Here is a 25,036-nt window from a genome sequence, read left to right as displayed (position 1 = left end):
TCAAGACACCGCTAGTATAGCTGTTTTGGGGCATGCTGGTAGTCCCAGCTACTCAGGAAACTGACTGGGTGAGTGGGTGAGTTTCAGTCAGTGTGGGAAATGTACTAAGATTGTTATCAGACTTAGGGTCACAGCCTGCTCCCCAATAAACAGGGTTTGGACACTTTTACTCAGACCATTTAAAAGAGTCAAATTAATAGTAGAGAAAAAAAAACAGAAAGGGGTTTTATTCATTGTAGTCACTTAGGAAAAAGAAATGCAGCTTCTTGTTAAGTCCATCTTCAGGCTAATAACATGAAGCTAAGGGTATGCGTTTAAAAAGAAACAAAAAGCAGTCTAGATAAGGTGTGGTCCTTCACTTATCACTCACAGCTTCAAATTTCTCTTGCAAGACTGACTATTTCTAAAACTTTCTCAAAGAGAAAAGTCCCTCCTCTTGCTCCCCCACCAGGGCATCAACCTTGTCTTCCTGCAAATCCTGGTTTGTGGGAGTTTATTGCTTCAATAGTGTAGTATTCAAAGGGAGAAGCACAACCATCTCTTTAGATTATATTCATTCTTGCAAGGCAGGCTGGTTACAAGACTTGCTTGAGTAAATGAGTTTAATATCAGCCTAGGCAATAGAATGAGACCTTGTTTTTTGTTTTGTTTTGTTGAGACTGGGTTTCTCTGTGTAACAGTCCTGGCTGTCCTGGAAAGCATTCTGTAGACCAGGCTGGCCAAGAATAGGCAGAGATTGCCTGCCTCTTCCTCCCAAGTGCTGGAACTAAAGGTGTGCACCACACCGGCAAGATCTTGTTTTTATTATTTAGATAAAACCAGAGTGTCCTCCTGTTCTATAGAGGATGACTGATACAGTGCTCTGGGATAGCAACCTCCTGACTGGATTCTGTCTCTTCCTGTTTCATAGGTGGTGATGATGGGGAGGTGCAGACAATGGCAGGGTGGTTCCCAGTTTCACAGCCACCATCTCAGGGTGTATATTTTTGTAAGCTGTCTTAAATATTTTTCAGACAAGGCAAAGTTATCTGTTAGTCAAGTTAGAATTGAGGCAGGCACTTGCTCTAGTTTGCTCAGGACAGTTAACCATTTTGTCCTACAGTTTTTAAAAGAGTTCCCCATGTTAATCTAATTCTAAAATATAAAGACAATTTCAGTTGGAGGATGAATTTCCAGTTTAGTCCAGCTAATACTCCTTGATCTTCCAGAGAAGTTTCCATGTTCTGCTCTTAGTCCAAGTTCTTGCATCTCATTTGCTAACAGCTCTATATAGCAAGCAGAGGCACATTTCATTTGTCTCTGTCTGTTGAAGGAGGTAATCAAGGCTTCAAGGATGCAAGAAGACTGAGACCACGATGTCAGACAGAACTCAGGTTCTTGACTTCAAGTCCGGTGCTGTTTCTGCTGTGAACTGGTATGTGCCAATGTCTGTATAAAGTTTAACTTCACTCCCTCATTTGGTAATCCAGTTGGTTCCTGTACCTAGAACAGTTTAGGCACGTTCATCCTTGCCCAGAGTCTGGGCAGGCATTGAAAGCAAACAAAGAGATGGGAAAAGGAAGATAAACATAAGAAGGGTGTTAGCAAATCCCAAGACAAACGATGTAAACCTTTGACTTTACTGGGTTGTGTTAGATTATTTGAATCTGACTTCTGGCCAAATTAAGGATGGAGTGGGCAGCAGCAGATGAAAGAAGAGCGAGAGAGAGAGAGAGAGACAGAGAGACAGACAGAGAGAGAGAGAGAGAGAGAGAGAGAGAGAGAGAGAGAGAGAAGCTAATGCATTTTGAAGAACATACACACATATAGTCATACACACACACACACACACACACACACACATATTCAAGTTCTGCTCTGCCTTATAGATATATTTTCCCTTTGTCAGATGGGACAAAATATGTATTAATCAAGTTAGAACTATGAGAAATTGAATATAACTCTTTTCCATCAAGTACTATAAAACATGTTTAGGGTAAGGAATTCAAATCTTCTTATCATCCCCCAGCTTGTAAGACCTCTATGCAAATGTTTTAATCCCTTAACCCAGTAAAATCTTTGTTTATATAAAGGCCCACTGATGTATTCCAGTGACAGATGGAGATATATAATAGTGATTGACAGATTATAACTGAAGAAAAAGATCAAAGGGAATGTTTTTAGGAAATATTGGAAGTTTAACCAACAAGGGAACTAAATCCATCCCTGACTTAATACAGTTACAAAAAGTTGACTAATTTTGCCAGGCATTGTGGTTCATACTTTTAATTCCAGCACTGGGAGGCTCAGTGAGTTCAAGGTCAGTCTGGCCTATAGGACTAGTTCCAGGTTAGCCAGAGCTACACAAAGAAACCTGTCTGGAAACAACAACAAAAAAGAATAAAATATAATTAAATTAAATGAAAAGAAAAAGTTAGGGACTCTCCAGAGGATGCTCTGGGGAAGGAAACAAAGATCTGGAGGCCATTCAGTAATCTTTTGTCTCAAAGGTCACTGTATCTTTACGAACTGGGATCTCTTCCACCCATGGCCTTAAGAAAGAAATGTCTGATTTTTTTTGTACAAAAATCTGGCCTGAATATGAACTAGAGGATAAAATGTGGCTTCTATAAAAAAATAACATTATATTGTCCTACAATTTGATTTCTATATAGGAGGGAGGTCACTTACCATAATTTTCAGGTTGTCTGCCTCCATTTGCAGATGAACCCATATTGATTGTGGCTATTGGTCAGTCCAAGTCTAACAAGGGAGGGTCCCAGTTTGGAAGTTTGTAAAGGCAGATATTTCTATTGACTCAATCCTATTGATCATGGATTCTAACTGCCACTCACCTATGATAAAGATATCAGAGGGTAACCTTTAAAAACAAATGTTCTGTTGGTATAAGATCCAATATCTGTATCATCTTTATCTATCTATAGCTGTATATTTCTTTTTCTGTTTCCTGTCTCAAATGCATGACCCAACAGATGATAAGACTTCTCTGGACAAATCTATTCAGGTCATAAGGAAGACAGGTGCTTTCAAACCAGCCAGTTGTCATTGGACTCAACAGCAAGCCTCTTGTCCGATGTAAATCAATGGGTTCAGTTTCACAAAGGAACAATTGTTTTGTGTACATTATTATTATCTGGTAATTTAAAGATGTCTGTAGTAAAAACATCTACATGGATGCTCATCCAGGGAGACAATAGAGGGGACCTCTGTCTAAAGTTCTCTCGATAGTAACACAGCATTATCATAAGCCAAACCACTGCCATCTTCATAGATCAGCTGTGCCTGCTTACAAAGATGACCATCCCTGGGCTTGTTGAATGCTGATGCTCTTTCATAGAAGGGGTGAGTGAGGAGAGTCCTGGGTCCTTACTAAGTATCCAGCTTCTCTCTCAGCCAATTATGTGCAGGCAGAACACTGTATACATAGTAAATAAATAAATTGTGATGATATTTAAAAAAGAAATGAACCAGTAAATAAGAATAAGCATTGGAAGGATGTATACATGGAAATTGTTTTAGTAAAGATGGATTTATTATATATGAAGATTAAGATGGCTGGATGTTTCTAGAACGGGAAAGAAGACTGGAAATCATTTGCAAGTTATGAAGTTCTGAGTAAGTTACTCAAGGTACATAAAGGATGAGATTCAGAGATGATGTATATGGTATTAAAAGTTTCTAAGGTCAAAGATCAACAATTACAAGGACTGTCTAAAATCTATGTCTAATATGTCTAAACAAAGTTTGTTTAGTAGTACTAGGCATTAAAATATTTATTTTACAGTAGTATAAAGTACCAGACACTTATAACTTGATCTTCTAGGTGTTTAATAACTATAGTTGGAGGCTATTCCTGCATGGTCAGAGGAACAAAAAGGAAGAATATTTTCACTCTTGCCCTCTAAGATCAATGAAGTCCTAGGGGACTGTGGACAGACTGCCAAAGTGTTCTGTTGTAATCAGAGAATCATTTATTCTCTTGTTCAGGGAGACCATAGAAAAGACCCCACTCAGTTCATTCTAATCAGTGTCCCATCTGGGAAGAGGAGGGTCAACACAGAGGAAAGATTTCTGCAGACAGATTTTCTTTGGGTTGCCAGCTTACAAAAAAAAAAAAAAAAAAAAAAAAAGACACAGAGACTTATTATTAAGTATGAATGCTTGGCCTTAGCTTAGGCTTGTCCCACTAGCTCTTATGACCTTAATTAACCCATATTTTAAAATCTATGTTCTTCTATGTGGCTCTGTACTTTACTCTGTACTGCTCATCCTGCTTCCTCAGTGTCTGCTTGGTGACTCTGCCTTTCTTCTTCCCAGGCCTCTCTCTGTCTAGAAGTCCAGCCTAGGTATTGGCCATTCAGCTCTTTATTAAACCAATCACAGTGACACATCTTCACACAGTGTAAAGGAATAGTCTATATCAGATTTCCTCAATGATTCCAAGCAGAGCCACTGTCAGGTCAACGCCTTTGACTTATCCTCACATAGAAGGACAACTGGTAGAAGAAAGACTAGCAGAACCTGAGGTTCCTCTGAAGTTCGGTGATCCCTGAGGGCCAGATCCCCACCTGGCCTTGATAGTCTCAAATACTCAGCAGGAAAGTATAACCGGAGACTAAGAGAACTGGTAAAAGTTCAGGGGATTGCACTCCCCAGACACTAGATAGAAATCCACAAAAGAGATGCTATTTAGACAACTATATCTCACTGGTATTTTTACCCTGATAAAAAGATGTTGTCCAGACAGGCATGATGGCATATGCCTTTAATCCCATCACTTGAGAGGCAGAGGCAGGCAGGTCTCTGAGTTCAAGGAAGTGGAGGTTCTGCATCCATCCATCTTCTTTGGAGGAGATAGCAGTGATGCCAGGAACTGGCATGTGTCTCTACCATGAAAAGCTTTATTTTTATTAAATATTTTAAATGCCATGTTCTGAATATCTAATAGATAGAGGACCATCTATCTAAAAGGTATATCTGAGTAGACAAATTCTGATTGTGTTTAGTTACTTATTTTAGGCTGAACTACATAGTGAGTTCCAGGATAGCTAGTCCTGTGTAGAAAGAGACCCTGTCTCAAAAAAACAAACAGAAAGATGTTGTACAGATGTAAGACTTCAGATCTTGGCTCCCTGCAATACCTGCCCACAGTCAAGAAAGACAGGCTCACTATTGTTTTAACCTAAAAATTAAATGGTGGCTAAATAGCTCTTCTCATTCTATTTAGAAGCCACATGGGAAGGCCATCATTCCGACTTTATCTGATGAACAGCTAGCAAGGGATATGAAAGCACATTGAGGCTTCATCACTCTGGAGACCAACCTTAGAGGACAAAGAAAAGTGAGGAAGAACAACAGATGGAGGCTTTTGTGAAACCATCGTTCAGTTGCAACCTCCAGCTCACCCCTGCATGATCCAGAAAGCCCCATTCCTGTCTCTCCCTCCAAACCCCATCATCTCAGACAGCCTCTGAACAGAGGAAAGGTGCCAAAAAGCCCAGCTCCAAATACTTAGCGGCAACTCCAGCTTCCTCCCCTGAAGTTGCTAACCGCTCAAGTCCCTGTGTAAGTGCTTAGCTTTTGACCATGCTTGGGCACAAACCCAGCTTGTGGCAGACACATCATCACCCCCTCACCTACAACCTATAAAGTCTCCCTGCTTTTGTTTGTGGGCATGGATTCTCTGGCCTCAGTCTCTTGAACTGGAGAATCCACCCAGGGGGTTGCTTTGCTCACACAGACCTGTTATTACATTTTTTTCAATTCAGCTTGATCTAGCTTACTCCTTTGGCAGAGAAACCTATTATTGGGAGCAAAAAACCTATTTTCTTGATGCCAAAAACCCAGGAGGAACTGAGCTCCCCTACCTAGTGGTCCAGATTCTCTGGCTGCATGAGGGTGGGGGTGGGGTTCCTCCCTTTATCTTTCCTCCCTGCAAGACATAACTGACTTTCAACTGGGGGGTAAGTCACCTGTTTTTCAGCCACTGCCTAAAGAGGTACCAGGTACCTCTTCTGGGTCCAGGACCCCTGAAATTACCTGCCAAGCCATGGCCATGCCAGGGCAAGCCTGGTCCATTCTAGGGGGGAGTCAGTCTCTGCTCTGGGGTGCCCTTGGGTTTGGAAATGTCCTTCCCAAGAGGCTGCCCCACTCCCATCGCTCAACTCCAGGCTATCACATGGAATGCCTTGTCCTAGTCTTTGGTCTCCAGCACATACTTAGAAATGGGCAACACTGGGTTCTAAGCCTGATCCTCAGTCACCCCTGGGGTGTCTGCTGTGAAATTTATCCACCAATTGGGGCTGTCCCACACCATATGCCCAAAGCAAATGGTTTGAGGTCCCTTATGTCCAGGATTTTTGAGCTCTATACTCCCACCCCACCCTCTGTAGCCAATGCTGAGCAGCCCAGGTTTTGTTGTCCAGGTTTGTGGTGGCTCTAGACACCTTTTCACCCAGGGACTGACCCTGGGCCCTCAAATTGTTTAATTGTAGTCATGCTTAGTATTAATATAATTAATTACATGGATAAGCCTTACTTAGTCCCCTGTATGTTTTCAAAGTTAAGCCTAAAATAAGTAACTAGAAACAAGCAAAATTTGTGTATTCAGACACACCTAATGGATGGCCCTCTATTCAGAACATTCAGAACACAGCATTTTGAATGTTTAATAAAAATAAAAAGCTTTTCATGGTACAGAGACATGCCGGCTCCTGGCAGCACTCCTATCTCCTCCCAAGAAGATGGATAGGTACATAATCTCCACCTGGAGCTTGCTTTAATTGTGGCAAATCCAGCCATAGGGCATAAAAAAACTGCCTTTCACCTCAGCTGCTGCTAAGGCCCTGTCTAGAGTGTGGACAAACAGGACACTGGAGGGTCAATTGCCTAGGCTGGTTCACCCAAGTTCCTACTCCACAGAAAGTATGTCAGATCTTCTGGGAACCTGGAAGTCAAAGACTAATGCTGACCTGGGACCTCTGTCCCCATTGACCATGGAGGAACCTGGAGTAGCTGTCTAGTTAGCCAGTAAGTCCCTGTCATTTTTAATGGATTTGGAAGCTGTTTGGTCTGCACTTCTGCTTACTCAGGTGAAATTTATCTTTTTCAGATCTGATGGTGTTAGACTAGGCTATTGTAGCTTCACCAGTTTAACAGCCTTACCCCAAGGCTACATACAACTACCTTGGTAGTGCATTAGTTACATTTCTTGTTAAAAATACAGACAGATTTGCCTTGTTCACAGGCACTATTCGTAGTAAAGGATAAACAGGTTTCAGATGTAACTTTCCACTAAAGGAACACAGAAAATTACTTAAGATGTATAAATGCAAGTTGTAAAGGTATAAGTAAATGATTTAAGGTATGTAAAGATGTTTTAGACTTCTGTCTATTATTACATTGGGATCTCATTAGTTCAGACTTTTAGCACTGATAAACGGAGTTCTGATAAACTGATAAAGCACTGGCTATTTACTATTCAGTTATAAGCGCAAGGTTTTAAATTTCCTTTGTTTGGAGCTGGGCGTTGGTGGCGCACGACTTTAATCCCAGCACTCGGGAGGCAGAGACAGGCAGATCTCTGTGAGTTTGAGGCCAGTCTAGTCTACAGAACGAGAGCCAGGACAGGTTCCAAAACAATACAGAGAAACCCTGTCTCAAAAAACCAAAAAAAAAAAAAAAAAAATTCCTTTGGTTGCCATCAAGTATAGGCTTAAAGGTGCATTTCATTGGGCTTAAACATGTATCGGGCTCTCTAGACATAGGAAAAATGTTTATGCCTTTTAACCCTCTATGACACAGAGGTGTAAATCTGCTCCAGTTGTTTTACAGACACCTGCATGTTCCCGGGGAAATAGTGTTGCTACTCTGCTAATGAATCTAGCCCGGTGGAAATGAATATGGAGTCTGTCTGAAGAACTTCTCCAGTACAACCAGGGTACATCTCCATTCCATTCTTTCTGTCAGTCTTCACTCTTCCCATGGCTAGCACCATTCATAGAGCTGGTGGCAATAATCTTTTTTTTTCCCCTAGCACCTTTGCCTTCTCTGCCTCCTCCAAGAATGGATTTGTAAGGTCTCCGGGGTGGTGGTTAATGGAATGCTTCTTCACCCATACCTCCTGCTGAGTATGAGCCCACTGACTCCTGACTCCCCCTCTACACAGGGTTCCATGCCAGCAGGAAGTAGCCAGATTTGAACCAGCACCAATATACACAAAAAGATTGGGATGTGTAGTTGGAACCTCCAGGTTGCTCCTGCATGATCTGAGAAACTCCATTTCTGTCTCTCTAAATCCCACCCACTCAGAGAATCTCCAAACAAAAGGAAGGCACCAAAAAGCCCAGTTCTGCATTCTTGGCGGCTACTGTAGCTTCCTCCCCCTGAAGTTGCCAGTCCCTGCCTAAATTGCTCAGCTTTTGATCATACGTGGGCATAAACCCACCTTGCACCTATAACCTGCTTTCGTTTGTGGGCATGGCTTCTCTGGCCTCCATCTCTGGGACTGGAGAGCATGTCTAGGAGTTGCTTTGCTCAAATAAACCTGTTGTAACACTTTTTTCAATTTGCCTTGATCTGGCTTACTGTGTCAGTGGAGAAACCTATAATGGGGGGAGGATGCAGAAAACCTATTACTCATAAAAAGAGTCTAATATAATTTGATTGGATATTTTAAAATCCTTTCCAGACACCAGTCAGGGACTTTTTTTTCCCAACATCTGAGAGTTCATCCCTCTGGAGAGGTACCCCAAAACTGCCAACTCAACACCCTAAATTCAGTTGAAAGAAGCCAGATTGGCCATTGCCTCAATCCCGTAACAGCAGTCAGGGTTACTTTACCTCCTCAGAGAGAGGGATGATAAAAACAGTAGGTAAAAATTAGCTAGGCAATTTAGGCTAAAGATGCCAAAGAAAAGAAACTTCCTTCCCCCAACCCTTTCCTTTTAAAGGCTGTACTGGAACTCCTTATCTGATCAGGCTGGTCTGGAAATCGAAGAGATCTGCCTGCCTCTGCCTCCCAAATGCTGGGATTTAAGGCCAGTGTTTACCTTACTGGGTACTAGTCTTTTGCTTATCTAAAGGTCTTGGGAATATCCTGGAATTCTTGGTAGTTTCATCTTGCCAGAGGCCAAAGATGTCAACTATTTGGGGAGCTCTAATTTTTGATCTAGTTTGAAGATGATTTTAGGGTTACCTCTTTAGGGAGGTGGGATGTTAAAGTAGCAATGAAAACCTGTTAAGGGAAAACTCTTGGTCCAAGAATAGAATCTCAGACCTGGGTGCAAGCCTAACATTCCAATAATTCATAATAAGCTCCTGGCCAAAAAACCACCCCTAGCAAGGAGGCTCACCTTAAACCATGCTGATGAAATAGATGCAATGATTAATTCTTTGTACTAGGGGCCTAACTCAGGCTTACTGAGTTAACCATCTCTTAAATATTATCACCCCATTGCAATTTCTTACTCCAAGATGGGACAGAAAAAGATCCAGCATCTTAATTAATTTGAAGGAGTGTTTGTTTTGTTGTTGTTTTGTTTTAAAGAGGAGGTTTTGTAATAAATAAATAAATAAATAAATAAATGTGTTTAGGAGAACAGAAGTCTTTTTATCTCCACCATTTTGCAAGACTTTTATGAAAATGTTTTAACCCCTTCCCTCACCCAGTAAAACCTTTGTTTACACAAAAGCTGTATCCCAGGATGTATATCGATGACCAAGGGTCAGTATCCCAATTAACCTTCCTCCTTCATTTCCTGAGGGCCAATTTTTTTTTTTTTTTTTAAAGACAGTAAGACTGTGAGGTCTGACCCCAGCCAATGGGGGAAAAGTTACAGTCCCATCTGAGTGGAAATAAAAAACAAATCTGCTTCCAGTCTCTGTGTTCCATCTTCCAAGGGCACCCTCTTAATCAAAAGTGAACTTTACCTAGGCCAGACCCTTCAGCTGGAGTGGTCTCTTTGTTTGCCACCCAGAACATAACTTCTAACAGAACAGAGACAACCACTTGTCTCAGTTTGTTGAGACAACCCCCTTTGCCCTGCAATTTTTGTTTGTTTGGTTTTGGTTTATTTGGAGACAGGGTTTTTCTGTGTGGCTTTCCTGTGTAGATCAGGCTGGCCTCAAACTCAGATCATCCTGTCTGTGCCTCCCAAGAGCTGGGATTAAAGGCATGTGCCACCATGCCCAGCTATCCAGAAATTTTTAAAAGCCTGCCCTTTCAATCTTATGTTTCCCTATGATTACTACTTAAATTCTATCTCCCTTGGTCAAGCCTCAGTGTGTTTAAAACCTGACATAATACTTCGAAGTCCCCACGGCATTACAGAGATGATCTGCAACCAATAAACAGACGCCCAGTTTGTTTGTTTGTTTGTTTGTTCGTTTGATTTCATCCGTTCATTTAGAAACAGCATCTCACTGTGTAGCCTTGGCTGGCCCTGAACTCACAGAGATCCAAACGCCCGCTGCGAAGAGCGTTGTGCCACCACACCCAGCCCTAACACACAGTCTTCCTAAAGCAGCCGAAGGCCCCAAGACCCGAGGCGCCGGAGCCAAGAACCAAGCGTCCCGCCCTGTCTGGGCAAAGACAGAGGAGGACCAGTGTGCAGACTGCACAGGAGGGAGCGCCGCAGGGCCAGCTGTGGCCACCGCAGCCCGACTGCACGAGCGCAGGCTGCAGGCTCCCTGGGGGCGGGAGGGCAGCGGGGGACAGGCGCGCGGAGCCGGGAGCGGGCGCACGCGCACACGCACCGGCGCGCCGGGGGCCGGAAGAGCTGAGCGGCCCGGCGGCGGCAGCGGGCGGGCGCCAGACGGCGCGCGGCTGCCGGGAGAGCGAGGGCTGCGGGATGGAGCCCCTTGAGGGCGCGGCGGAGCTCGCCGCCGACGCCGTGGAGCTTCGCGAGCCGGAGCTGCGGCTCGAGGACCCCGCGTCCCCCGGCGAGGAGCAGGCGGACGTCGAGGCGGCGGACGCCCCCGGCGGCGGCAGGTGCTGGCCGTGTGGAGCCTGGGTGTGCGGCGGCTCGCCTGGGGATCCGGGTGAGTGCGGGGCTGGCGGGCTGGGCGGGCCGGGTTCTCCGCGTACCCGCGGGATCCCGGACCCAGAAAGTTTCCAAGTGTTCGCACCCCCAAACTGTGAGACGAGGGCAGGCCCTCGCGGTCCGGTGGCGGTCAGAGGTGAAAGGTCACCGAAAGGGGCAGGCAGAGACCTGAGAGGAAGCCGACCTGGGACCCTCTTCTTGAGGTTAAACAGATCTTCCAGAACCAAGTTGGAAAGACTTGGGTTTTGAAAGTGTTTGTCCCAGGATCTTAGCATCTCAGAGAAGAGAGTTGAGTGGTCCACTTGTCCTCAAGCTTTTTGGGATGGGAGGACTTTTTAGCTACTACTGGCTTAAAACAAGGTATGCCTTGTTAGAAGCCCCGGCGAAGAGCCCTTGACTTTTGTTCAAACTCCTCTTACAAAGGGGTAAAGTCAGGTCGTGGAAGATGAGGGCTTCAGGGCTTGGGTCTCACCCCTACTTCCATCTGCCAAGGTCTGGTAGGGCAGGTCCAGACAGTACTAGGTAGGGCTCTGCTTTTGCCAGAGACTCTACCTAGGGCCCTTTCCACTTCCGTAGCTTCCCAGAAGGAGATCTTTTAGAATCTCCCCAGGAGATCTTTTAGAACCAATTTAACACCTTTCTCTATCTGAACCCTGGAATATGTCCTGGGGCTCTGTGTCTCTTGTCCCACCAGTTTTCTTTTCCCCTTGGGTGCATTTTTCTGAGTTTAGAGAGAAAAATCTTAGGGAGATAATTGTTGCTACATTTCTGTCCTAAAAGCCAGGAGAAGTGATTGGGTTTCTGATTATGTTTCCATGGGCTTGGGCTCCAGAACTTACTGGGCCGCTCGTGAAGAGGTCAGTTTCTCACCTAATCACCCTATGGTGGAATGTCATTTTGACCTAATGTGGAATTGGTCCTTGCAAACCCTTTAGCTTCCCATTTGTGCATTAGTGAGGGGGTCTGCATACCCAGGCAGCACATGGCAAAATGTCAATCCTGTGTGAATGTCAATTTCAAGGCAAGATCTCAAAAACAGCTATTTTTGAGAAAGAAAAAAAAAAAAAAAGAAAAGAAACAACAACCACAAACCACTGTACTGTTGGCAGTGGACTTTTAACTGGTTCATTTTAGACTCTTAAAAATTTTTTTAAATTTTTTTTTTATTTTGAGACAGGGTCTCCAGTTCAGGTTGGCTCATACTCAGTACTCCTGCCTAAGCCTCCTTGAGTCCTGGGAGTAAGGGCATTCAACATGACACCTGACTTTGAGACATGATCTAAGTGGTTTCTTAACAAAACTCATCTTCAAGTTTAGGTCAGAACTGGATAACCTTACCAGGCAGTTTACAGCTGTCCAGGTACCTGTTTGCTGTAAGAACAGTGTGGATCTTGAACTAAAGGGAGAGATGTTATTTTAGCCTTGTGCCTCACACTCTCCTGCTGGAGTGTATGCCTCAAACCAACTTTCTTACAAAGTTCCAGAAGTTCTGAGGTGGAGCCTGGAAATGGAATTTTTAAGTTACTCTGGTGATTCAAAGCCAGGTCCAAATCACTGGCTTAAAGCCGAGTATGGAGAAGCCAGTGAGCTGGGTTTTTACTTTCTTCTGGAAGTTGTATGGTGACCACTTCACTGGAATAGTTGAACTTTCAACTTGGCTTGTTTGGAGTGATTAGACATACTCTCAGTGGATATGAGTGTGGAGGTATATGGTATGAGCAAATCTCTTTACACTGCTCTGCTCTTTGCCATTGTCACAGGGAATTGAAATGGTCAGTTAGTAAGAAACAGGTCATAACATCCTTGCCTTCATCAGCGGTCAAGTTTAGTTCAACTTTCAGTTACCTGCCTGTCCCTAACCAGAAAACACCAATCTTAAATATTCCTTGGTTTTTATTTGTTGCATGGTGGCACTTGCCTTTGGAGGCAGAGGTGGGTGGGTCTCTTGAGTGGGCAGCCAGCCTGATTATGTAGTGAGTTCCAGGATAGCCAGGGCTACATAGGGAGACCCTACCTCAAAACCAAGTATTTTTTTTTCTTTTAAATAGTTTTAAAGGAGAAGATTCATTTTTAAAGTTAAATTACACTGTTATACTAACTAGAGAAAAAGCCATTGAGTTTAAGTTGGAGAAGACCCTTGGACTAGTAAACCAGGAGGATGTTTTCTGTCCTAGGACTTTTCATTCTGTTCTGTCTGAGGGTGGAGGTTCAGTTTAAGAAAGCTTGTTTTATTTGGACCTAAAATTTGTAATTTCAGAAGCCCAGCTCTCAGGCTGACCACAGCCAAGGCATGCATTTTGTGGTGCTTCTGCCTGGAAGTCTTCTGAAGTTTCCTTCTGGGGGCCTGAGTAGTAGTTCATTCCCACAGTGTCCCAGCACAGGGGTAAAGGTATCGTGGGGGAGGGGCTCCAGCATCAATAACAGAGCAACAGTTCCAAAGCAGTCTCTCCAGCTGTGTGTCTAGAACAGGAGGTTTCTGAAGAGAGTGTCCCTGATGCAAAGGGCAAGCTTTACAGTGTCACTAGAAAAGCTGTCCTCATACCTTGGTCACGATTTGCAGTCACTTGTGGACAAAGGTATCTGATGTGAGGGTGTTGAAATATATTACCTGGTGTATCATTTATCAGAGAAGGGCATTTTAAAAAGAGGACATAATTATGCAATAATGTTCCATAGCTGAGTAAGCACTTTGTACATTCTGAGAGTGGAGTGGCTGACCAAGTTCAAAGGAAATTGCAGCGTCCACAGGTTTTATGTCTCCAGTGGACTCTTAATTGCCAAGAGTTAATTGTTTTCCTTATCACTGTCTCCTTTTCATGTTCATTAGGTGAGAGTGGTGTGTGTCTACACACTGAGTGTGTGAGTTGTCCTTAATGCTATACACAAGATGTCAGTAATCAATTACAGATTTGAAGACCTGCAGAAAGCATGAATTTCCTGGTTCAGATTAAGATGGGGCAAAATTAGCAGCTCACGGTTACACAACAGCGAGACCTCCAGTTTAATCTTCTTGCCAGTCATGTTAGACCTTGTCTTCCCATGGAGTTCTCATAGTCTTTCCTTCACTAGACACTTACTCGGGTTGCGCGTGATCCAGGCATGGACAAGATAGCTAAGGTCCCAGCCCTGGAAAAGCTCATAGGCTTATGGGAGAAGTCAGATGATCAACAAATAACCATATGAAACAGTTGTGAACTGGTTTCCAGCAAAGCAGCTTTCTCCCTGAAGCTCACAGTGAGAGGATGGAAGGCCCTGTCACTGATGATAAGGACTTCGCTTCCAAGTGTTTCTTAAAGATCCCTCTCATCATCTTAGCATGATTTTCTTGACTTGTAAAGTGAGGGATGATTAGTGAGCCAAAAGGAATCCATCTTTTATGGGGAGAAATGACATTTTTTAAAACGTAGTTTTAAATTGTTGTCTGGACCTATGGATTCTTTGTAATGGGTAGGGAAAGCGGTACAAGGCCAGGGATGCTAAGGTCTTACCTGTCTTCTCCTAGCCGTAGGTTAATATAGTGTATCTTTTGATACAGTGTTATCTTTCTCAGTTTATTTCTAAGTGAAAGTGATGAAACATACTTGGAAGCAAGGACTAACCAGAATTTAATCTTTTTCAGAAGCCAGGAAGAAAGCATCCTGCCCTGGACTTGGCTTGTTTTACACATTGCTGTCGGCTTTCCTTTTCTCAGTGGCCTCTTTGCTTGTTAAAAAAGTGCAAGGCGTCCATGCTGTGGAGATCAGTGCGTTTCGATGTATGTTCCAAATGCTAGTCATTATTCCTTGCTTAATATACAGAAAGTAAGTATTTTTCAGAGTGCAGTAGAGGAAATTAATAAGTGTGTGTGTGTGTGTGTGTGTGTGTGTGTGTGTGTGTGAATCTTTTGAACTGCCTTAATATTTTTTCTGTAGTAACTGGTTTATCATAGACCAGTCTGTTCCCCTTCACCCTGATTAATGACGTGTTCTCAGGATCTACTCAGAGAAGGCCCTTCCATAAGTACAAACCACATGCCCATCAGAGGAGGAGGGGTCCATGTAGTTGTTCACCCTTTTTATTTGAAAACAAAATTCCAGGTGTACCACCCTCCCTTTACTTTGGCATAACTGGAATTTTGAAGATTAAATTATGGGAGTTATGGAATGTCAGGTTTCTTTCAGTGGGACAGACTGCCCTGCCAGATCATGCTGGTAAGATGGTGGTCTTACAGAGGGTGGCAGGTAGGACCTTGAGCAAGGTCTTTGGCTGCATTGGTATTCAGTTTCTTACCCTGTAAACTAGAGGGAGTGGTGCTGTCAGGGCTGTGCCCCAGAGCAGGTTGCAAGGGTCAGATAAGAGTTATTCTTGGTTAGAGTATTTTCTGGAGACTTCAACATACAAGTACTATTTTTTTACTGTCACCTTTCTCCTCTCCCTCCATACTTTATCCATTTTCTTCTGTGTAGAATCTGTCATTCTCAGTAGGGCCGAAATCACCCCCTCCCCACCCCGTAACTTACACATACCTTCCTGTTCTTTGAACCCTGGGAGGAGACTAATCGGGTCCTAACTGGCTACCTGACTCTTTGTTTGGAAGCTGAAGATGCTTAAACCTCAAATCAAATTTCCATTGCCCGCCTCCAGAGCCTCCCTGTATCCAGGCCATAATACAGATTCATTTAGAATAGTGTCATTCTGTATCCTGAGAAATTGGTTAGAAAGTGACAGTCTGCAAAGATTCATATTGCTAGCAATCCCTATGTAAATGTGTAAGCCAGAGTGCTTCCAGAAATAATGGTGAGCCTGCACCGAGTCCTAAAGGAGGTAATAGCACTAGGTTAGCAACCATATTCTCCATTTTTCAATAAAAATAGTCAAAGCCAGGAAGTATTTTGAAAATCTCTGGCTCTAGTCTGTTTTGATGTTGTGATTACTATCATGGGACATTCGTAGCTTTTCTTCATGCATATGGGCTGCAGATTTGTTCTGACTGTAGATACACAGAGTTCATGCTTACCTGGAGGAAGTTTGCTCTAGCAGGAGCCAGTGAGTTTTACCTAGCTAGGAACTATCAGAGTAGGTTCTGAGTGTTTAATTGGAAAAAATAGCACTAATTTTATGTATCAAACCACTGCTTTTGCTTTTTTTTTTCAGTGTATTTTAGTGCATAAGAACAGTGAAAAGTTATCCCATACTCAGTGACTGAATTCTAGCATTGTTCAGCTTTTCTAAAAGAATTGGTACAATGGAGTATACATTGGCCAGGATTAAGCTTCCTCGTGTAATGCTGCAACATCTTGAAATTATGTTTATTATAAAATGATGTGTTTTTATCATAGAAAATTTGGGGGAAAAGATGTGATTTGACTCTTAGGGTATAACGCCTCTTAACATGTCATCCTTTTTGTCTTTATTTGTTTTACAAGAACATATGTGGGAAAACAATTATATTTATCGACTTTTTATCATGTTGTTTATGAGGTTAAGTGTTCTTTTTTTTTGCTCCTGCTATGAACACTTTGAATTATCATTACCTATACCTAGAAAAACATTTTTAAATGATTCATACTGTTCAATACTAGGTAGAATTTACTGTTACTCCCTTATTTTTAGTATAATGTATTTTAGAATAATGTCTGAATAAACATTTTGATTGAAAAGCAATGCCAAGTTCATTTAAAATGCATTTTTTTTCTTCATTTAAATTTGCAGATCTGGGTTTATAGGTCCCAAAGGCCAGCGACTTTTTCTTCTTCTCAGAGGACTCTTTGGCTCCTGTGCCATGATCCTTATGTATTATGCTTTCCAGACGACGTCCCTCGCAGATGCCACAGTTATTGCATTTAGCTGTCCAGTGTTTACGTCAATATTTGCTTGGATATTTCTCAAGGAAAAGTATAGCCTTTGGGACGCTTTGTTCATGTTGTTCGCGTTGGTTGGAGTGATCCTTATCGTGAGGCCGCCATTTTTATTTGGCTCCGACACATCAGGGATGAACAAAAGCTATTCAGAGCACATTAAGGGAACATTTGCTGCAATTGGACATGCCGTGCTAGCTGCAATGACCCTGGTTATCTTAAGGAAAATGGGAAAATCTGTGGACTACTTTCTGAGCATTTGGTATTACGTCATACTTGGCCTTCCTGAATGTGCCGTCATCCTCTTTATCATAGGAGGATGGAGTATCCCCTACTGTGGGCTAGATAGGCTGTTTCTCATACTTATTGGGCTCTTAGGTTTGGGGGGTCAGATATTCATTACTAAAGCCGTTCAAATAGAAAAAGCAGGACTCGTAGCAATAATGAAGACAATGGATATAGTCTTTGCTTTTATCTTTCAGATTGCTTTCTTTGATAATATGCCCACCTGGTGGACAGTGGGTGGGGCTCTCTGTGTAGTAGCCAGTACTACTGGAGCAACCATTCGAAGATGGATCCAGAGTTCCACAGTTCAACAGTGAAATGTCACTGTTGAAATCTATATTTTTTTTCAAGTATGCCATCACCCAGCTCAGACTTCTTACACACCTACACACATACCTGGAAAAATCTGCATTATTGATTGATTATATTTAATAAATTTCATAAAGTACCATTTTTGAATATGGTATCTTTTAAATTAAGAGTAGCTAGTCTAGCCTAGCAATTTTTGGATAGCTTTTAGTTTTGCTTTGGCTTGTTGGGGTTGAGGTGTCATTGAGAAGACAGCTCTTTTGAGGAATTTCAGAAATTTTTATGAATACAATTTTTAAAATTTATTTTTGACACAGATAGGATGTGGGTGAGAGATACTCTATTTTAGCATTGTAGATAAGAAGCTTAATGTTGACAATGCTGCTATAATTAGTACTGTGTTAATCCTTCATTTGCAATATAATCACATTTAGGATGCCAAAGCTGAAACTTGGTACAGGTGCCTACTTACTGATAGGAATATAAGTGAACCAGCCTTATTGTCAAGGATTTTATAGATGATCATTACACTTTGAACTCTTATTTGTGCCTTTTTGTTTTGATGCTGGAATTTTTATATGTACTCTTTGAACAAAGCCTTTTGCTTGCCCATATGTGGTTAACAGTTCTCTCTTTCAGTAGATTAGTAACTCTGGCTATTGTTTTGAATTTTTCAATTGTCTCCTGCTTTATTGAAATTGCACTTTTTTTTTAGCATTCCAATATTTTCAGTCTTAAAATGATGAGAGAGAAATCTTGGGGTGACCAGTGTGCACATTCCCATTGTTAGGTGTTTACACTTGAGATATGATAACTTTCTACAAATTCTCTTTGAATTCATAGTATGATGCCAAATACAGTTTTCTCAGGATTGTGCTAGGTTGGGCCATAACAAATTGCCCAGATTATACCATTTTCATTTACAAAAACTGATAGTTCTAGAAGGTTTATCCTAATTGCCCCTTTAAAGTATAGGTCTGTTATATTAAACTTATTCCTACAGTCTTCTTCCATTTTGGAATGATATGTTATAATGCTTGTGATATATGAAAAAGATAAAGGCCAATTAATGCACAGTTGATTGACTTTCACAGTTTCTTGCATATATAAAAAAGTCACAGGTAAATGCTAGTCTTTGACTGACAAGCTGCACCATGATACTAGTGTGAACTCAGACAGTAGATTCTAAATGTGGAGCGTCATCAAGTTCCTACTCTCCTGTGAAAGGAATGATTGGGAGATTGGACAGGGTGTCTTTGTCACTTTGGATGCCTTTATGGTAAGGTCATAGTGGGTGCCACGTCTTACTCTGCCAGACACCCTCTATTGTTATCTTAAGCTGCAGAGTTGAGGAGCTGTGTGTTCTTTCCCAGTCTCCCCACAGTTCTTCCAAAGGCAGGAACTGGGTTCCTGGAACATACATTCTGTTAAGAGGATCTTCTCCAGTAGTTCCAAAGAGGAACTTCAACTTTACTGCTTTTAAAGACTTTCCACCTGACATCCTAGATAATATTTATTTAGCTGAGTCATCTCAATCACACTTGACCTGACTCATACTCTTGGAACTTAGATTTGCAACAGTGCCATTCTACCAGCATCTCAGAAAATATAGTCAACAACAGTCTTTTAGAGTTCAGAGCTATCTTAGAGATCATCCTTTGGGACCCATGCTCCATACCCAGGGATGACAGGATGGAGACCTGCAGTAACTGGGTTTCCATGGCAGCCTCTTCTCACTTAGTTCCACTTACGGAGAGTTAGACACTCCTGGAGCCACTGACTAACTTACACAATAGCAGAGTCACTGGGACTGGGGAAGATAAACCCATTTGGAAACATGTTTTATTTCAACTATATCTTAAGTACTTGAATGTCACAGTATGTGGCTGACATTGGAGACAATGTTTCTTATCCCAACCTTTACAGGGTATGATTTTTAAAAAATGTTCAAGTGGTATACAAGGCTATGTATGTGTTGTAACAATTATGGGGGGGTATGTATTTTCCAAAGATTGTTGTTTCTATATCTTGCAAAGGAAAATATTTTTCCTAACTTGTTTTTGTTTTATAAGTAATAAAATTATAAAAGAAAGTGATATGTTGGTTTTGATGACTACAGAAAAATGTCTCATAACTCATTTCTCAACTGGGTGCTTCAGATTTTATTTTCTATGGGTGACTGGCTTCCATCCATTTAGCTAGGCTATGATCTTAAAATTTCAAACTTTATCTCTGCTTCATATACAGTAAATACATCTCCAAAATAAAGAGTAATCTGGCCCACTGAATTAACTAAGCAGAGCTCACATGGGCTCACAGAGACTAAAGCTGGAAGCACAGGACATGCATGGGTCCGTACCAGGTCCTCTGCATATATGTCATGGCTGTTAGCGTGCTCTTTTTGTGGAACTCCTAACAGTGGGAGTGGGCATATCTCTGACTCTTGCCGCTCTTGAGACCCTTTTCCTCCTGTTGGGTTGCCTTGTCCAGTCTGGATAGGAGGGCTTTTGCCTTGTCTTACTGTATCTTGTCCTGTTTGACTGTTGTCTCTTGGAGGCCTTCACTTTTCTGAAGGGGAAATGAGGGGCAGTGGATATTGGGGAGAGGAGAGAGAGGAGGTAAGTTGGAGGAGTGGAGGGAGGGGAAGCTATGGTTGGGATGTATTATGTGAGAAGAATATTTTTAATTAGAAAAAACTTTAGAAGGACAGTCATTGGTTCAGAAACCTTCATTATTCTAGACTCCCTCTATTCCCCAAGTTTAGCAGTTCAGAGCTTTGCTGTCTTTAGATAATCTAAGTCCTGTGGTGTGCTCTTGCTGTCCTAGGAATTCATTCTACCCTCACATGGCCACTACTGCCAACCCCGTCATTATACCTGATTTTGTGCAACTGTATTTCTAACTGAGCTACCTACTTAAGGCTTTGAGCTTGACCCCGGTGTCAAGGCAGGCCATTCTTTTCGAAGTCCTACTGTTGTCACTGTGGTTCTCAGGAAGCTGTGGTGGCAGGTAGTTCACACTGTCGTGCCCATCTGGCCCCACTCCCTCTTCACCCTGCTTTCTCTGAGCACGAAACACTTGGGTCAGCCTTCCCCTCAACTCCGATTTGTGAGAAGAACCCCTTTCCCTGCTCTCCCTATGGTCTTCCATGCCCTCAGAGGTCTACTGGCCTCCATGGCTGAACTGGGACTTCTGATTCTTCCATTGCCTCCAGCGTTTTCACCCTCATTAATCCCTCTGAAGAAGGCAGCAAAGTACTGGGTTAGGCATCTGAGGCTGGGTGTGGTTTTGTTACTTCCAGTGAGATAAACAGTGTACCTGGGCTATTTTCATTTGGTAAATAGAAATACCATTGTCCAAATCCTTCTAACTAGTGAGTGTCATAGACTGTAGGCCAAAAGAGAAGCACAAAAGAGTAAGTGTTGAGCTGTGGTCAGAACTATTCACTGTCTTGAAAAAGATGCCTCCTCTGGGCCCGTCTTCCTCAGGAGCCTTCCCAAGACCTGCAGGTACAAATGTCTCAGGATGCAAACATCCATCAGCCCCTCCTGTAAGCACAGACCTGAGTGGATGGATGGATACCCTTTCTGTTCAGGCTGAGCTGCCCACAGAGGGCTGCCGAGGGTCACTGCGTCTCTTTTCTTGTGCATAGTTCTGACAGTTTTCCCAGTTGGCTTTGGTGCTTGTTCCCAGCAAGAGTGATGTTTGACTCTGACTTGGGGAATAGGCCTCACCCTCCATGTGCTTCCTTTGTATTGATCTTTGTTTATTCACTGAATATGACAAGTCTTATAGTGGCAAGAGAGCTAATTTCCCCGATACTACCCTATCCTCTCCTCCAGGTATGTGTAAGTTCACAGTGGTTGGCATTAAAACTGGTTCATAATGGTATCATTTGGACATGCAATACCTGGACACTACCCCCAAGCATGATTTTTTTTTTTTTTTGGTCCTTTTGGTGTTGTATATAAAATCTAATACAGCCACCATACTTACCCAGAATTCTCCAGGATGCCTTACCAGTTACGTCCTATGCGACCCAAAGAAACAGTCACCTAGGCCATAGCCTATTTGAAACTGGCCTTGGAAAACACCACAGAGAACCATGATATGTGGTACTCCCTTTTATCTAGAAATTGGGGGTAAGGGTCACAGCATTCGGGTAAAGGACAACCACATGTGCTATCAAGGCTGGACAGGTAACGATGGCAGCCTGCCTGCCCCACAAGGGCAGATGCTGTGATTTCAGGAAATACCGCCAGTAGAGGAGAGCCTGACTCTTCTAACCTTTCATGACTCATAACCATTCATAGTCCTAACAGGTGTAGCCATAAAGCACAGGAACTAGCCCATATTTCTGATTTGTTGCCAGGCTGAATTCAAGAAAATATAGACCCACCTTTGAGAAAAGGTAAACATGGGTAGGAGAAAATATGTTGAGGCGATCAAAGTTCTAAGCCAAGGTCATGTGTAGCAGCTGAAGACTGCAAACTCGGGGCCAAAGAGAACAGGTGAGCCACGAGGTCTGTTCCTGGTGCTGTAAGTACCCAGCTGCTCTCACAGGTGATCAAAGCAGTCAAAACCCAAAACACACCAGAGGGATGGAAGCGGAGGATCCAATTATTTGGGGTTCTTTATGATTACACCGTGTTAATATTAGAATCAAACTCAAGCATGAAGTCATATTCAGACTTCCATTTCTAATTCAGTCTAACCATTTCTCTCATGTGATGCTACCCCCTGGGAACCCAGTTGCACTGCTGTGAGGAAACCAGGATCACGTACAGAGACCACCTGAAGAGGAGTCTTCACCCCTCAGGCCCTTCTGCACCGCAGCTGACAGCGCACACTGGCTTGCCAGACAGGGAGTGTGCGCACTGGGAATGGATCCTCCAGCCCTCAGGTAGGCTACCCCAACCAATGCCATGTACAGAACATACAAACCTTAACCCACTGCTGGATTCTCAAATTGCAGATTTATGAGAATAAAAAATTGTCGTCGTTTCAAATTACTAAAAAAAAGATACAAAAAATGTTTGAATGTATATGTAACCAGTTATACATGATCACAATTATATACAACAAAACTTCAATATAAAAAACAAAATCATGAAAAAAGAACAAAGAAGCTGGGCGGTGGTGGCGCACACCTTTAATCCCAGCACTCAGGAGGCAGAGGCAGGTGGATCTCTGTGAGTTCGAGACCAGCCTGGTCTACAAGAGCTAGTTCCGGGACAGCCTCCAAAGCCACAGAGAAACCCTGTCCTCGAAAAACCAAAAAAACAAAACAAAAGAAAAAGAACAGATTAAGTTGTCAAAAGTTAAATATATAGGGATAAGAATAATAAAATAATAAAATAATCAAACCAAATCTTCTCTAATGCCCAAACTATTTTAATAATGACACTGAGAATGTTGGTGTGTCTTACACTCTTTCATGGTTTTTTTAGAGATTACAAGATGCAAAAAAAAAAAAAAAAAAAAAATAGAAGAAGCTAGCTCTTACCTATTAAGCTAAATTTGTAGCATGTATATTTATATATAATGGTTTCACTTTCATTTGGGGCAAATATTTTTTATTTATTTGACAATTTCATACATGTAAATGGTGTATTTTGATTGTGTTACCCTCACTACCCACTCCTTCTGAATGGAAATGCCTTAATAAAATATTGCTATTGACAGGAAACAGTTTGCTTGTGTGTTTGCAGTCCTTGGGAGTCATCCCAAGATTTTATGTCTAGTTTGCAGATGCTCTACCACTGAGTCATATCCCCAGCCCTGTGGTAGAGGGTTTTTTGTTTTTAATATTAGTTTTGCTTTGAAATATGGTAACTATATACAAAACCTACATACACAGAAGCTCTTTGGCATCTTCAATATTTTTAAAAGATATTCCATTTTATTTTATTTATTTGTTATATCTTGCAAGCACTAGATTTGCTGCAGCATGAATTGACCAATAATTTGAGAGTAATGGCACAGGGACAAGATGTGTGAGAACAATGCTAAGGGCTGGGGTGTAGCTTGGTGACAGAGCGCTTGCCTAGCATGTGCAAGGCCCTCAGCCGCATCTCCAGTGTTCCAACCAGGGATATCAAGTTTGAACTTGAGAGAAGTATGGAACACAGAGAAGTACCTGTCTAAACTAGATACATTTTTTACCGATATTCCCTTAGAATGGTGAGTTTGAACAGGTCTGAATCTACCAAAGCCTTCCAGTTATCCTTAGATCTAAAGAGAGCAGGGAGCACAGAGCAAAAAAGTCCACCTGGCAGCAGCCATGGGGTCACATAGCAGCATCTTCAGAGGCTCCATATTTTGTGCCTTGGGTCTTTCAGTTGTGCTGTGTAGACACTAAGGACACTTGGACACTTTGGAGCCTGTGTTCATAGGGACAACTGTGAAGCTGTTTGGTAGCCTCTATTAAATATACAAACACACATACTGCACACCCCCAATACTCCATTTGAGGGATTTATCTTCACTTATGTACAAAATGGCATATACAAGATTATTCATTGTGGCCATATTTTTAATAGCAAAAAAAAATTGAACAAGCCTGATGATATTCTTCAGTGGGGTACTGGCTAGATAAGGCATGGCACATATGTGAGATAATCTGGCACACAATTAAACGTATATCAAGACCAAGGAAGCTTTTCATCCATGCTTGCAGCAAGCCTCCAAACTGCTAAGTGAAAAACACAAACAAGGTTTGTGCTCATTTACACATACAAAAGGGACCATTTCAGGAGGACACACTGAAGGCGTTGACATTGGCTGTCATTGGGACAAGGGACCTGGTGACTGAAGGGTGGAATAAAGATGCTTTTCACTGAATCCCTTGAATATTTTTCAGTTTGAACTATGTAAAAATAAATTGGTGAAATAAAAACCAAAAGATTTTTCTTGAGATTTTATTTAAAAAATAAGAGAAAACGTCGAGCTAGAGGCATGCACACACTTGGGGGATCACTTACTATAATTTGGGGCATTGCTTTGCTCACTTTTTTGAATTCTTCATGCTGTCTCCTTCCTTTGCCTCACACAGTCTACAGACCAGACTTCATCCCATAGAAGAAAATACAAAAGATCAAGCTGAGTCCCTGATGTTTAATGGGAACAGGTACTCCAACGATGTACAGGAAGCATGGCTGTCCCTTACACAGATGTTTAATTTCCTATAGAAAACATTTCTCTCCTAGAAGAGACACAACTTTTGAGTAAGTCCCACACAGACCAGGAGCTCCTTGACATTCTGTCATTTTTAACCCTTGCCAATTGGAGAAAGGCCAGTTGGGAAGCTGAAGTTCAAAAGGTTGGAGGGTGTTACCTACCTGGTTAATTCTGGTTCCTTCACTTAAGTGATGAGCCTGGGCCACTAGGTCTGCCTGACTCAGAGATCTCACTCTCCAGTAGCCTTGGCACCTCCTCTCTTGGGATATCATTTAGGCTAGAGAGTCACTAGGGTGACTGTCACTGTGGGGAAGGATCATTTCTTTGAGACTGGGGATATATGTGTCCTTCCACCTCAACCTTAATATAGGAAGAGATAGCTGG

General features: G+C 42.4%; 1 protein-coding gene across 2 annotated transcripts; it reads left to right on the top strand.

The window, feature by feature from the left end:
- Window positions 1-10,758: 10,758 nt before the first annotated feature.
- On the top strand, window positions 10,759-19,478 carry Slc35g1 (solute carrier family 35 member G1). Of its 2 annotated transcripts, none has more exons than XM_035441862.1 (3): window positions 10,759-11,040; window positions 14,665-14,842; window positions 16,734-19,478. In XM_035441862.1, the coding sequence occupies exons 1-3, from the start codon at window positions 10,851-10,853 to the stop codon at window positions 17,479-17,481; spliced, it is 1,116 nt and encodes a 371-aa protein (XP_035297753.1). In that variant the 5' UTR covers window positions 10,759-10,850; the 3' UTR covers window positions 17,482-19,478. The 2 variants fall into 2 exon arrangements, with proteins under 2 accessions (XP_035297753.1, XP_027263232.1); XM_027407431.2 differs by having other exon boundaries at window positions 14,662-14,842.
- Window positions 19,479-25,036: the final 5,558 nt, after the last annotated feature.

This window comes from Cricetulus griseus, chromosome 3 (assembly GCF_003668045.3).
Source record: "Cricetulus griseus strain 17A/GY chromosome 3, alternate assembly CriGri-PICRH-1.0, whole genome shotgun sequence".
Taxonomy (NCBI): Eukaryota; Metazoa; Chordata; class Mammalia; order Rodentia; family Cricetidae; genus Cricetulus; species Cricetulus griseus.
Note: the sequence above shows the minus strand (reverse complement) of the source record. Positions and strands in the feature narration are given on the sequence as shown.